This window comes from Portunus trituberculatus, chromosome 6, assembly GCF_017591435.1.
Source record: "Portunus trituberculatus isolate SZX2019 chromosome 6, ASM1759143v1, whole genome shotgun sequence".
Taxonomy (NCBI): domain Eukaryota; kingdom Metazoa; phylum Arthropoda; class Malacostraca; order Decapoda; family Portunidae; genus Portunus; species Portunus trituberculatus.
In genome coordinates, this window is record NC_059260.1 from 3,208,889 (window position 1) to 3,223,888 (window position 15,000).

The window sequence follows — 15,000 nt, forward strand, 5'->3', positions numbered from 1 at the left end:
CTTAAACCAACACACACACATACACACACGCTGACACATTGAGAACACCAAAACACACCAATAGGAAACAGCCCTTGACTCTCGCCTCACTGTGACTGTCTGGCTGGCTTGTTTTGACTAAGAGTGAGGCAAGGCAAGTGTCTGAACATTTCCTGATTGGGTGTCTAAATCAGTGAGGTGTTTTCACAAATGGTATTGGTGGTGTGTGGTTCGTGTAGTGGTGTGTGGTGTGTTCAGGTGAGCTGGTCCTTGGAAGTGAGAGTGAGAGGTGCGTGAGAGTCCATCAGTAAGCCACGACCTTCTGTAGCCTGTGAGAGTAAAGGTTAATTGTGTTAGTGATACATTGAGGTTACAATAAGTTAGGTTAGATTTGGCTAACCCATTCAGTACTGCGACACATTTTTACCTGAGTTTTGGATGTGATTCAATGATTCTATTTACATTAGGAAGTGTTAGATTATACTTCATTAATAAGCATAAGCAAATCACCATTATCATCACCACCATCATCATTACCTCTCTCTCTCTCTCTCTCTCTCTCTCTCTCTCTAATTCCCACTCACCACAATTTTATGCTGTTTGAACTTCCCCAGCAGTCCTCTTGGTGGCTGCTTGCTGAACTGCACCTCCTCCTCCTCCCCGTCATCCAGTGCACACGACTCAGCAGGTGGCAGCTCCATCATGCCATCCTGGTGGTGGTGGTGGTGTTGGTGGTGATGAGCAAGATATAGAGTCATGTAAGTGTATCTCTCTATTACTACTAGGTATATCTCACAGCTCTACTACTATATGAGCCTTTTTATTTAATTTTCATTCCTATTCTGTCCACTTTACTAATGCATGAGTTAACTGTGATTTTCATTGTTTAATCCCTTTCACTGGTAAACTCTACAACTTTCTGCCTGTTCCTGCTTTTCTGCCTTTGATCTCCAATGTGTTTATCTCACTAATGGAAGAATTAATATGTTACCTTCAGTCTTTCATCCCTTCCACTAATAAAAACATACTCATTTTGCCCTCAATTTCACATATAGAGTGTAATGAAGTGAATAAGTAAACACAAGAGGTAACATACACACACACTCACCTTGGATGACTCCTTGGCCACCAGTTTCATGTACTTGTATTCCAAACGCTGGTTCTTCTTCCACAGACAGAACAGCAGAAGGCACGGCAGCAGCGCCACACCCACAGCACTTAGCACAATCACCTGCAACAAACACATACACAAACTTAATAAGTACCATATTCTGAAGCACTTCCGTCTCACACCTTTACTCTCCAAAGGCTATAGTTGAATTGACACAGGTTATTATGGTGTTTTTATGATTCTAGTGGAAAATTAACATTATTTCTATATTATCAACAGGAGAACACAATTGAGAACCTGGCATGTATTCTCTGCAGCCTTGGAAAATAGTATTGCTACCTCCATCACTCTCCAAAGGCTGTAGTTGAAGTGACATAGGTTTTCAAGGGTGTTTTTATGGTTCTAGTGGAAAATTAACACTATTTCTATATCATCAACAGGAGAAACACAATTGAAAACCTGGCATGTAATCTCTGCAGCCTTGAAAAATAGTCTTTCCAAAGGTTATAGTTGAAGTGATGCAGATTTTCAATGGTGCTTTTATGGTTCTAGTGACAGGTTAAGATTTCTACATTATCAATAGGAGAAACATACTTGAGTAACTGGCTAATCATCATGTGAATAGTTGATCCCTGCAGTAAATGAGAGTACCTAGTTTCTGCAAAGTTATTTCATGATCTTAAGAGCAAAGTTAATATCAACAGAATGATGGGACAGCACAAGCATGTCCCCTTTCCTGGATGACAAAATTACGACGTACAAGATAGTGAACCATATGAAAAAGATAGATAGACAAGACCTGGTATCACTGATTGAAGAAGGAGATAGATGGACAAGAGGACACTCAAACAAGATCAGGAAAAGTCAGTGTTTGAGGAAGATTAAAAAAGTTAAGTTTTCCAAATAGGACAGTGGACATCTGGAACAACCTGAATGACGAGAATGTAACAGCAGAAACTGTGTACAAACTTAAGGAAGAACTGGGTAAAATTGGATATAGAGACAGGTCACTATGAGCCCCACTTGAACCCTGTAATATAGAACTCAATAAATACAACTAGGTACATACACACCTCCACTAGGAAGGAGAGGCGCACAGAACATGGCACGAGGCGGCCTTCCTTGGAGTGCTCGTGTCGGCAGTGGCTGGGTGTGATGTAATGTACCTTCTGGAAACCCTTGACACACTCCCCGTGCACCGTGCTATGGAGGGAGGTGGGGAGAGGACAGGAGGGGAGGGGGTGTTAGAAAGATATGTCTCTCTCTCTCTCTCTCTAGGAAATTAAAAAAGGACAAATAAATCTTTCTATCTCTATTCACAGCAAATATCTCCCTTTCTCCATATTGAATTAAAATGGTAATAAACAATAAAACTTAATGACAAAATTTCTCTCTCTCTCTCTCTCTCTCTAACAGAAAAGAAAAGAAAAACTGCAAATAAACAGTCTGTATCTCACTTTTAATATTCTCAATAGAAAAAAATAACAACAAAACTCTCTCTCTCTCTCTTACGTGAGGTCTTCAGGGGCACACTGTCGGCAGGCGTAGGCAGACGACCACAGGAAGTGAAAGTTGCAACCATCACAAGTTCCATCGGGGCATTGAGTAGGCAGCACCACCTTGCCTGACCCGGGCTGCTCAGGGTCACATCGCAGGGTCAAGGTTGTTGCCCGCCCATTGGGACATGCCCTTGTTGACCTGTGGGGAAGTCATGGAGTCATCTCGGGTTGCTAATGTCATTCCTTTTTTGTTTGCCTGAGTTGTCGTCCTTGCTTTTTTTTGTTTCCCAGTGACTGATTGAATTAGTTTGTTATAACACTGTTTTTTAATTACTGGTGTTTGGGAAGGTGTAATGTATGTTTCTATGGAGTGTTGTGAGTGTTTGTAAGGTTCTAGTGATAGTTTGCTAGCCTCTAACTGGAGTTGTTGGGGGTTTCAAGGGGCTTTCATGGTTCTAGTGACAGTTTAACAGGCTCAGGTTGAAGTTATAAGGGTTTACATGAGTGTTTTCTTAGTTTTAGTGATAAGTAAACAAATTCTATGGGAAGTTACTGGAGTTTTCAAGCTGCTTACTGGGGTGTTATATGAAAGAAAAGAGGATCAAGAGACATACAACAGAAATAGAAATCAGAGAGCATTACTAGGGAAGGATTAACACACTAAGACATCACCACAAAACTTACTGGGGCATTATAGAGAAGAAATAAGATTCAAGAGACATACAAAAGAAATAAAGGTCAGGAGCATTGCTAGGGAAGGATTAACACATTAAAACATCACCACACAACTTACTGGGGTGCAGTGTAGAAGAAGTGGAGATCAGGGGACACTGCTGGGTGGGGGTTGATAAACTCATCGATGACAGAGATGTTCATAAGGGTGGTATTGGTGGAATACCCTATCAGATGATCACCCAGGGACACCGACTGAGTGGCTAGCTTGCCCGTGTGGCCCCCCTCTATCACTCCCTCCACCCCCGGCACCAGGGTGAAGCGGCACACTCGTGATATCACCTAGGGAGCAAGAAAAGGATATAAGAACGTAATGTAATCTGCAGGAAGTTATCAAGGACCTTTTTTTATGGAAGAGGGGGAAGCTGGACAAGGGCAATGAAAAATATAACAAAAAAAGGCCCACTTGATTGCCAGTTCCATACAAGATAAAGAGAGTTAGCTAAAATTCTGGGACAAATGTATAGAAACCTCCCACTTTAAAGTCAAGTCGTACTAATACATGTGTCTTTGTGTTAGGTGTGTCTCTGTTTGCATCTGTTATTCTTGTTCATATATTTGTTTAGTGTGTTTTGAAGCTGTAATAAAATAGTTTATGGGGAGGAAGGTGTAATTGAAAGGAAAGAAAGAAAGGAGAGATTTGTTTTCCTAAGGTTATTCTCTCTCTCTCTCTCTCTCTCTCTCTCTCTCTCTCTCTCTCTCTCTCTTATTCATGAAAATATGTAGAGAAGGAAAAACTGGAAAAACAAGAAAAAAAGATAGATTACATAAAGAAAATAAAACTAGCTCTCTCTCCCTTTCTCTCTCATACCTCACCACCTAACCTCACCCCATTCTCACACCTCCCCTTCTCACCCTACACACTCACTTTTACACTCTCTCCAATGACAAACTCACTCTCACACTCTCTCACTTCTACTCATTAAATCCTTCATCCCTTTAAATCATTACTCCATTTCCCCTTTTCCTTACTCCTCCTCTTCCTCTCATCCATTCTCTATTCCCCTTTACTCTCTTACATCCTTACCCTACTTTCCACCTCTTCCCTTCCCTACTCCCTCACATCCCTCCCCTACTCCTTTCCTATATTCTTACCTGACTTTCTGCCTCTTATCCTTCCCTACCACTCCTTCCCACTCCTCTTCCTACATTCTTACCTGACTCTCTCCCTCCTTTACCCTTCCCTTCCTTTCCTATATTCTTACCCGACTTTCTGCCCCTTACCCTTCCCTACTGGTCCCCTCCCTACCACTCCTCCTTCTTACGGTGTTGGATGCAGGTTCCCCGTCCAGCGAGTAGGAAATATTGTTGGAACAGTTGACAGTTGTGTTGCCGCAGATGGAAATATTAAACACGTGGTAGAACTTGGTGCCAGAAGAGGTGAAGAGGGTGCCGGCTGTCAGGCTCCTGGGGCTGTACAGGAGGTAGGAGGTGTTAGGTTAGGTTAAGTTAGGTTAGGTTAGGTGAGAAGGTCAGATTAATGCAAAATATATACAAGATCTTAATTGTTTTTACTTAAGAATATATATGTCAAGAAAACTAATAAGTAAATCAATAAATAGAGAGAATAAAAGTAAAAACGGTATAAAAAAACATTAAAATCAAAAGAAATTTACAAGAAAACGACAAAATAACAAAAAACTCAACAAGAGAAACAAATCAATACCACAAAAATAACCACCACCACCGTCACCACCAACACCACACCACCACCACCACCACTGTCACCACCAACACCACCACCACCACGTCACCTGCTTACATATATGAAATCGTACCTATACTTTACAACAACAACCCCAAACCATCTCCACCACCACCACACCTACTAATATTACTGAAACCACATTATTAACAACAACCTCAAACCACTACTACCACCACCACCACCACCTCCTCACCTTACCTACTACCCCCACCACCACACATACTAACATTATTGCGATCACACTATCAACAACAAACCCACCACTACCACCACCACCACCACCACCATAGATAACTCTTGATTTACATGATAGATGCATTCCAAGTGGCATTGCGTATTTCAAAATTCGCGTAAGACAAACTTGTAATTCTCATAAAAAACAATAGATAATAGGGATGGATGCAGGATGTGGCCAAAATCGTGTGTAAGCAAACCGATCGCGCAAATTTAATTAATCATAACATTTTTTTCGGTCGCGTATTAACAAAAACGCTAATTTAAACACGCGTAAATCAAGAGTAACTTGTACTAACATTACTGCGATCACACTATCAACAACTGCAAACCACCACCACCATCACCACCTTACCTGCTAATATTAGTGAGATCATACGTATAATTCCCGACTCTGAGGTGACACTGCGCCCCACAGGAGAGATGATCGGGGGCCACCAGACCAGGGCCGCAGGGAAGGCAAGACTCAGGGCCATAGGGGAGGGCGTCCGTCACCACAGTGTTGGGGGGGCAGGGGGTACATTCAGTGCTGTTCTTCTCTATATAATGCCCCACAGGACATGGTATGCACCCCGCTGCTGCCTGTGCCTGCTGTGGTGACAGGGTGAGACTGAGGTGAGACTGGGGTGATGGTAGGGTATTTTTGGGGTGATGAGGTGATGGGGTGAAACTGATGGTGTGAGAAAAGGTGATGTAGGGTGTTTTTAAGGGTGATGGGGTGATGTTAGGGTGATGGTAGGGTGTTTTTGGGATGATAAGGGTGAGGGTAGGGTGTTTTTAGGGTGATAGGGGTGATGTAAGGTGTTTTTGATATGAAGGGTATGATAATTTCTCTCTCTCTCTCTCTCTCTCGCTCAGTTTTTATATTTTCCTTTTTATTTAATCATTTGTGTCTCTGTTTCCTCTTTTGGCATATCATTTCTCTCTTTCTAATTATTACATCCTCCATTCCTCTCTTGGTCACTTCTTCATTCTGTCACTCTCTCCACTTCGCATTCACTTTCTCATTCTGTCAATCTTTCTCTCTTTCTACTCAAAACACCTAAATTCAATCAACTCCTCTCTCTCTCTCTCTCTCTCTCTCTCATCATTATATCTTCCATACTTCTAAATAATTTCCTTACTCTCTCACTCTCTTGTTATACTACCTTAAATCAAGCATCTCTCTCTCTCTCTCTCTCCCACCTGGAAGCAAGGCAGACAGCTGGATGCGCCTCCCTCTACAGTGTTCGAGACATTTATATTGAAAATCTTGGCTACGTCAGTTTCAAAGAGTCGCAGTGATCCCCGGGGCTTGATGGAACTCTCCTCCCACGGCACCTGAGGAGATATAGGGTGTTAGATCCTCTTTGTAAGGGATTGATGTGAATAGGGTGTATGATTCTCTTTATAAAGGATTAAGGGGAAATAAATGAGGGAATAAGGTGTTTAATTCTCTTTGTATGGGATTAAGGGAGAATAAGGTGTTAGATTCTCTTAGTAATGGATTAAGGAGGAATAAATAGGATAATGGAGACTGATTCACTTTGTAAGGGATTAAAGAGGAATAAATGGGTGAATGGAAGATTGACAGGGAATAAAAAGAGCAATGGGGTGTTCGATTCTCTTTGTAAGGGATTAATAGAGAATAAATGGGGAAATATGGAGTTGAGTGGTCTTAGTAAGGGATTAAGGTGGGAAAAATAGGAATGGAGAGTTAAATAGTTAGAGAATCAGAATCTAAGAAACAGCAAACAAAAAATGGAAAATCAGAGCCTCAAAAAAAAAAAAAAAAAAAAAAAAAAAAAAAAAGATAAATCAAACAGATAAATCAACAAAAACACCAAAAAACACACACAAACAAGATTAAGCAAAGTCAAACAAGATCAGAATCCAAGAAACGGTGAGTAGAAAATGGGAAATCAGATCAAGAAATAAAAAAAATCAATAATCAAACTGAAAAATAATAAAAAAACTTAAAAAAAAAAAACACACAAACAAGATTAAACAAAGTGAAAACAAGATCAGAATCCAAGAAACAACAAACAAAAATGGAAAATTAGAGCCTCAAATAAAAAAACAAGAAATAAAAAAAATCAAACAGAAAAATCAACAAAAAACACCAAAAAAACACACAAACAAGGCCAAAGAAGATGAATCAGGGTCAAATGATGTCAGAATCCAAGAAACAACAAACAAAAAGCAGAAAATCAGCCTCAAGAAATAAAAGAATCAAGAATCAAACAAAAAAAATCAACAAAAACACCCCAAAAAACACACACAAAGGCTAAACAGGGTCAGAATCAGGGTAGGTCATACTGCTACAGGACCTCACCTTTTGGAATGACCAGGAGAAGCTGTAGGAGTCATTACGAGTGATGAGATAACTGTAGAACTGCCTGGGTTGTGAACCGGTCCACACTTGTAAGGGCTTGGCGTCATTCTTGCTGGAGGCCTGAGAGAGAGAGAGAGAGAGAGAGAGAGAGAGAGAGAGAGAGAGAGAGAGAGAGAGAGAGAGAGAGAGAGAGAGAGTGTCTTTAATCTATCTAAGACTCTTTCAGTGCACACAATTTCATTCTTTTCTTTCTCTCCTTCCTTCCTACACCTTTTCTTCATTTCTCTCCAACCTTCTTTCCTTTCCCTTTTTTTCAGTTTTTTTTTTATCTATCTATCAATTTTAATACACACACATGCATTTCATCCTTTTCTTCTTCCTTTTTTTTTCTCCTTCCTTCCTACACCTTTCCATCTCCCTCTCTCCATGCTTCCTTTCTTCTGTTACTTACCTTCCTTCTTGACAGAGAGTTTTTAATCTAACTCTTTTTCAATACACACACACATATGCATCTCAACCTTTTCTTCCTCTTACTTTCCTTTCTCTCCTCCCTCCCTACACCTTTCCTCCTCATCTCTCTCCATTCTTCCTTCCTTCTTCCCACACACATCCTCCTCTTTCTCTCCCTCCTTCACCCAATCTTAATTCTTCCCTTCCTCCTTACTTCCTTTCTCTCTCCTTCATCCTTACCTCCATGAAGACAAACTGGCAGTCAGAGGTGCAGGATAACTCGAAAGTGAACGATATGCGTCCTACCTCCATCAGCCTGCCTACAAATCCTTCACGCCCTCGGAAGCCCCACACCTGCAAGACGGAAGGATATTTAAGGATATTTAGGATATAGGGAAGCTAGGATTCCATTGTAGGATTGTAGAATATGAGATTAAGATGTAGGATTTGCTGGAAGTTAATGGAAAGGATTGAAGGATTAGGCTCTGTTGTTCATTTGTTCATTTATCCATTTATCCACTTATCCATCCACTTATTTGTTTGTTTTCTATATTATTAATTCTGTCACGCATCCATACACATGTTCATCCACTTATCCACTTATCCATCAGCTTCCTCAATAATTAGTCTCTCATACACTTATCCACAAAATAATTTATCCACTCACTCACCCATCCATGTATACATCCACTCATCCAGTCACCCACCATCCATCCACTTTCTGAAAAATGACTTCCACCACTCATCCACAAATAAATTCATCCACTCAGTTATCCATCCAGTTATCCACTCATCCAGTCACCCACCTTGAGACTCAGCACCAAATAGGCATCATCCACATTTCCCCTCCTGGTGTGGATATGGTCACCCGCCTCCTGCCATCCATACGGACTACTGCATCCAACATCTGTGGATATAACCAAGGGCGGGTGAGGTGGAGTAAAGTGGATGGCGTGGATGTATTAGGGAAAGGATTGGCGGTGCATGAGATGGAATAAGACAGGAAAAGGATAAGAAAAAGTGGATGACGTGGATGTATTTGAGAAAGGCTAAGGAAAAGTGGATGAGATGATAAAGATAAGATAAAGGGTACGAAAAAGTGGATAAGATGGATATATTTGGGAAAGGATATGTGGTGATGAGATGGAGGGATAAGACAGGGAAAGGATAAAGAGTGGATGAAATGGAAGTATTACAGAGAAAGGATAGGGGGAAGTGGATGAGATGAAGGTATTAGGCAAGGAAAAGATAGGTGGAAGTATTGAATTTGGGTATTTTTTGAACTAAGTGGAAAGACAGAGAAAAGATACATAGAAGAGAGAAGACACAGGGAAAGAGAACCTAGATTATTTGATGGAGGAAAGATAAAGAAATGATGAAAAATAAGAATAATGAAAAGGAGAAAAAAAATTAATATATCTGATGGAGAAATGATAAAAAAGAAAAGAAACACACACACACACACACACACACACACACACACACACACACACACACACACACACACACACACACTGTAAAAAATGTAAAAATATAGTTAACCTCTTGCTAAAAACATAAAAACACTATTAAAAAATGAAACTTCAACTTTTTAAAATATATAATGATGTGGCCAGAAGCATTTCAGAGTACACAGGTGAAAGACACACACACATACAGACACATATAAAGACACAGACACATATACAGACACACATAGACACACATACAAAGACACAAATACAGATACACATACACAAACTATACACAGACACAGACAGACACACAGACATACAGACACAAACAGACAGACACTCACCATCATAGGACATGCAGGTGGAGGCCATGTTGGGGGGGAGGGTAGTCCACCACTGGTACTGGTAGCCATAGTTTGGGGCGGTGTTGGGGGGGCAGGCCTGGCAGGGCGACACACCATCCCCGTAGTGGTTCCGAGGGCAGAACATACACCCTGCCGACACAACACAACACACCCTGTCACACCCTGGGAACTCACACACCCTCCTTCACTCCCTATGCAAAGAACACCCTAGTAGTTATTGTACACCCTAGAAATGTACACTTTTCCTCGTTACCTATGTAATGTACACACTAGTCACACACACACACACCCTCCTTCACTCCCTATACAAAGGACACCCTAGTAATTAATATACACTCTAGAAACACACTCTTTTCTTCACTACCTATGCAATGTACCAGATAATTCATGCTCACCCTAGCAACTCACCCTAAGCCACTCCCTGTACACCCTATAGTCATTCCTTACTTCCCCACACACTAGTAACATCCACCTTCATATATATAAATGGGCCTTTTTTTTACTAATTTCTGGCTGCTCTTGTCCAGTTTTCTTTCTTACATGAATAAAAAGGAAATAGAAATACAAACACATCACCTTTATATTTACCAGTGACCTCCTTACCTTGGGTGGGAACGTAGTGCATGCCAGCGTTACAGGGCGGGCAGGGCTTCATTTTACCAGAGGGAGGCAGTGACACAGAGCCCTCCAGTGACTGCCGGCACACCATTGGCTCCACCCACTTGTACACTGCAAAAGTCTGGTGAAAGAGGTGTAAGTGAGATGGTGTGTGAGAGAGACAGACAGGTAGATGAAATTGGTGTAAGAAAAGAGACAGACAGGCAGACAAACACACATTCACACACACTCATCTGGTAGATACTGAGAGAGAAAGACATACACACACACACACACACACACACACACACACACACACACACACACACACTTACTCAGTCTCATCTAGTTTTTCACATAACATAGAGGCACACACAAATAGAGAAAGAAAGTGAAAGACAGACACACAGACATACAGCCTTGCTTAGCTCTTCCCTTACCAAAGAAACACAAAGAAAGAAAGAGAAGACGCTATACAAATGAAGAGAAAGAGAGACAGAGACAGGGACATTATTAAGACACTAAAAGACAAAAAAGAGAAAAGAAACAGACACACACACATAACCTCAAAAAGCATAACATTACAAGCCAAACTCAACTCTATAAACATGCTCATAGAAACAAGCACACACACGCACACTCACACACACAATGAAAAGACATGAAAAGTCAAAGAGAAAAAACAGACACACACTCACAATAATCTCAAAAAACGTAACATTACAAGACTAACGCAACCCTTTAAACACACAAACACACACAAACACACACCTGATTCTTTTCATTACAAGCAGAATCCATTTCATAATAATCACTGGAGGTGCAGGGGGGGCGCGGCAGACACTTTCCAGATCGTTTGGGTGCGTACTCTGTCACACTGTCGCAGAGTTTACAGGTAGAGGAACGGCGTGGAGAGTAAGTGTCTTCTGGGCATTCCTGACACTCTGAGGCTGCCGGCCCACTGAACGTTCCGTCAGGACATGGCGAGCATTCTGACGAGTGGGCCACACCTGGAAACGCCAAGGTGTGGAGTGAGGGAAGGAAGGGTGTGAGAGACAGGTAGGAGGGATGTGAGGTGTTAAAGTAGGGTAGGAAGGATGGAGTGAGGGATGGAGAGAAGTGTGAGAGGAGAGAAGAGGGAATGGTTTAAAAGGAGAACAGGAAGGGTTGGGTAAGGGAAGGAAGGGATGTGAAAGAAGGTTAGGAGGGGTGTGCGGTGTGAGAGAATGAGAGGAAGGGTGAGGTCAGTTAGGGAAGAGGGAAGGATGTGAGAGGAGAGGAGAGGAGAGGGAAGGGTTTAAAAGAATAGGAAGGGTGTGGGGGTATGTGAAAAGAAAGTAAGAAGGGTGAGGTTAGTTAGGGGAAGAGGGAAGGATGTGATAGGAGGGCAGGAGGGATAAAAAAAGGGTAGGAAGGGTGGGGCAGATACAAACACTTGAAGAATAGCAACATGATCTGCCCTCAAACCTTTACCTCCTACTCTCTTTCATTTTTCTTCTCATTCAGTCCAAACTCTTTTTCCTTCATCTTTCTATACAAAAGTAAAAGTAAGGGGTGAGGGAAGGAGGGAAGAGTATGAGGGGAGAATAAGGAAGGTGTGGGGTATTAGAGGAGGGGATGAGGGGTTTAGGATATGAGAGGAAGGAAGGAAAGATGTGATGGGTTAAGTTTTATCAAGTCTCTGCTAAATAGATGAGTGTATAAAGAGTAAATAAAAAGAATCATGAGAGAGAGAGGGATAGGAAGAGAGAAGTAAATAGAAGTCAGAGAGTATGAAAAACAAAAAAGAACAAGCAAACAAGTAAGAGATAAATAAACCAAACTTAACCAAACTAAACCAAACGAAAGCAAAACCAACCCCCCAAAAAACCACACCCTTTAAAACAACACCAAAACACCCTAATCCACCCCTAACTTAACCTAACCTAACCTAAACAAACCTAACTTACCCTAACCCAACCCAACCCAGCCCAACCTAACCTAACTTAACCAACCCCAAACTACCCCTAACCTAACCACTCACCACTGATATGCACACTCTTGATCAGCACAGGTCTTGACGGTCCATGCACCTCAATGCCGATAGTCTTCCAGTGCAGCACATACACCCCAGGGTCAAGTTCCAGGGTCCTCTTCTTCCACTGTCCTTCTGGGGTAAGAGGCGGCCACTTGGCACCCTCTCTCTCGGTGATAATCTGGCACTCCTCATCCTGGGCCTGTTAGGGTGAGATAGGGTGAGACAAGGGTGGCAGGGTGATGGGAGGGTGATATAATGGTGACATGGCAAGGAAAGTGGGGATAGGGTGATGTTGAAGGGTGATGCAAGGATGGTCTGGTGATAGGGTGATGGGATAGTGATGGGATGGTGATGGGATGGTGATGGAAGGATGAAGCAAGGATGATAAGGCCAGAAAAGTGAGATATGATGATGTTGCAGAGTGATGGACGAGTGACAGAGTGAAACAAGAGTGATGAAGGGTGACAGAATGAGGGAAGAGTGACACAAGGATGAGAGAAGGCTGACAAGATAAGGAAAGTGAGATAGAATGAAGTAGGAGAGTGAGAGAAAGCTAGAAGAGTGACAGGATGAATACAGAGAAGAACTGGACAACTATAGATATGTAAATGGAGCAAAATGAAGTTCCCTCACATACTAAGCAGTACAAATAGGTAAACCTCAAATATTGACATCATTAACAAGTAACCTCCAATTGTTTTTAACCCATGCATCTCACAATATCCCCACCTACTACTACTACTACTACTACTATTACTACTACTTCTGCTTTTTCTATTTTCATATCGAGGTATTGACATTAAATACAAATCTCACATCATTTCCATCCCTGGCATGTTTGTAACTCCTAATTGCAGTTCTAACTCAATACTCTCCCTCCTTTTAACCTTCAGTAAACAGTAGATACACAGACACACAGACAAACCTCAAATTCAAAGATAATGTCCTCGTCTGTGTACTGGTAGACGTAAGTGACAGCTCCGGGCTTCACCAGCTTGACAGTGTACATAAGGAAGGCAGCACATGGTCCTCCCTTGCTGGCAATGACATCACCCTTAGTCTGCCAGCCATACCTGAGAAGAGAGGCAAGTGGGCTCGGGTTAGAGATGAAGAAGAGGAGTAAAGAAGGGTAAAGAAGTGAGAAGGTGGGTTTACTGAGGCTGCAAGAGGTGAGGAATGATGGGGTAAGAAGAGAAAGGAAGAGGATATAGAGAAAGGCATGTGGGCTCAGGTTAGAGATAAAAAGAAGGGTAAAGAAGAAGGGAGAAGGAGAATTTGATGAGACTGCAGGAAAAGGAAAGGAGTAGTGAAGGTACAAAGAGAAAGAAAGAAGACATAGAAAGGGAAAAGAAAAGATTGGTTAAGAATATTAGAGAAGATGAAGAAGACTGATAAAAGAAGAAGGGAGAAGGAGAAATTGGTGAGGCTGAAGGGAAAGGAGAGAGTAATAAGGATAAGAAGGAAGAAGACGAGGATGTAGAAAGGGAAATAGAAGGAATTGGTTAAGAATAAGGATGAGAGTATGGAAGTAAAATTTAGAAGATGTAGAAATAAGAGAAGGAATGTTCGGAGTAAAAAATAAGATAAAAATGAGGAAGAATGAAGGAAAATGGCATGAGAGAGAGAGAAAGGATAAGAAAAGAATTAGATGACAGAGATGAAAGAAGGAAAGAGGAATAAACAAAACAGCTAATAATATAAGAATACAATCCCCTCTTCCTCTTTCTCCTTCTTCTCTTCTTCTTCTTAAAACTTTCCCTTCATCCTCTTTCTCTTCTTTTTTTTCTCTTCTTCCTCCTCTAATATCCCCTTTTCCTTCTCTTCTTTTTCCTCTTCCTCTTCCTCTAAATATCACCTTTTCCTTTTCTTCTTTCTCCTCTTCCTTTAAATACCCTCTTTTAAACCTAATTCTCCTCCTATTCCTCCTTCTAGCACCCTTTTATCACCCTTACTTCCTTCCTATTCCTCCCTAATCCTTTACCTCCTACCATCATCCCATCCTCCTCCTCCTCTTCCTCCATCACCTCATAACAACAACGCACACACACTCACTCACTACAATTTAGGTCCCCATGTCTCCGGCCCTTTATGAAGAACGCAGACCGAAAGACCTCAGTATAAGCAGTGAATCCAGTAGGGAGGACCTGCCAAGAGTCATACCGAACGCCGCCACCAAGGGAGTAGGTACCATTGGGGCAAGCGGCACACTCCAGCTCCCCAACGTTGAAGTACCATCCAGGGTCACATGAAACGCCTGCAGGAGGTGAAAAGGTGGTGTATGTGGTGATGGTGTGGAGATGGTGTGGGGTTGAGTTTGTGTTTCTTGGTGGTTGTTGCGGTGATATGGTGTGTTTGAGAGTGTTTGAGTGTGTGAAATGATGTTTTTATTATGTGCTACTTTGTGTGTGTGTGTGTGTGTGTGTGTGTGTGTGTGTGTGTGTGTGTGTGTGTGTGTGTGTGTGTGTGTGTGTGTGTGAAATTATGCTTTCATGGATTTTTACTGGGTGTGTTCTGAGTGTGTTTTGGGGTGTGTGTCTGTG

The 15,000-nt window shown here is 41.8% G+C and overlaps 1 protein-coding gene across 2 annotated transcripts in view; it reads right to left on the reverse strand.

The window, feature by feature from the left end:
• Window positions 1-15,000, reverse strand: part of LOC123516599 (endosome/lysosome-associated apoptosis and autophagy regulator family member 2-like) — a 21,217-nt gene that overhangs the window by 1,070 nt on the left and 5,147 nt on the right. The window contains exons 3-20 of one of the 2 annotated variants that reach the window (XM_045276133.1): window positions 14,513-14,714; window positions 13,386-13,533; window positions 12,467-12,659; window positions 11,215-11,453; window positions 10,450-10,585; window positions 9,826-9,975; window positions 8,834-8,934; window positions 8,268-8,381; window positions 7,578-7,697; window positions 6,449-6,583; window positions 5,619-5,854; window positions 4,587-4,734; window positions 3,383-3,603; window positions 2,603-2,788; window positions 2,164-2,293; window positions 1,088-1,210; window positions 564-689; window positions 1-308 (exon numbers count right to left, since the gene is read on the reverse strand). The exon at window positions 1-308 is cut by the window's left edge and continues 1,070 nt beyond it. In XM_045276133.1, coding sequence (XP_045132068.1) covers window positions 234-308; window positions 564-689; window positions 1,088-1,210; window positions 2,164-2,293; window positions 2,603-2,788; window positions 3,383-3,603; window positions 4,587-4,734; window positions 5,619-5,854; window positions 6,449-6,583; window positions 7,578-7,697; window positions 8,268-8,381; window positions 8,834-8,934; window positions 9,826-9,975; window positions 10,450-10,585; window positions 11,215-11,453; window positions 12,467-12,659; window positions 13,386-13,533; window positions 14,513-14,714 — 2,783 coding nt within the window. In that variant the 3' untranslated portion in view covers window positions 1-233. Of the gene's footprint in view, window positions 309-563; window positions 690-1,087; window positions 1,211-2,163; window positions 2,294-2,602; window positions 2,789-3,382; window positions 3,604-4,586; window positions 4,735-5,618; window positions 5,855-6,448; window positions 6,584-7,577; window positions 7,698-8,267; window positions 8,382-8,833; window positions 8,935-9,825; window positions 9,976-10,449; window positions 10,586-11,214; window positions 11,454-12,466; window positions 12,660-13,385; window positions 13,534-14,512; window positions 14,715-15,000 lie in introns of those variants that run through there. The other variant, XM_045276143.1, reaches the window with a different exon arrangement.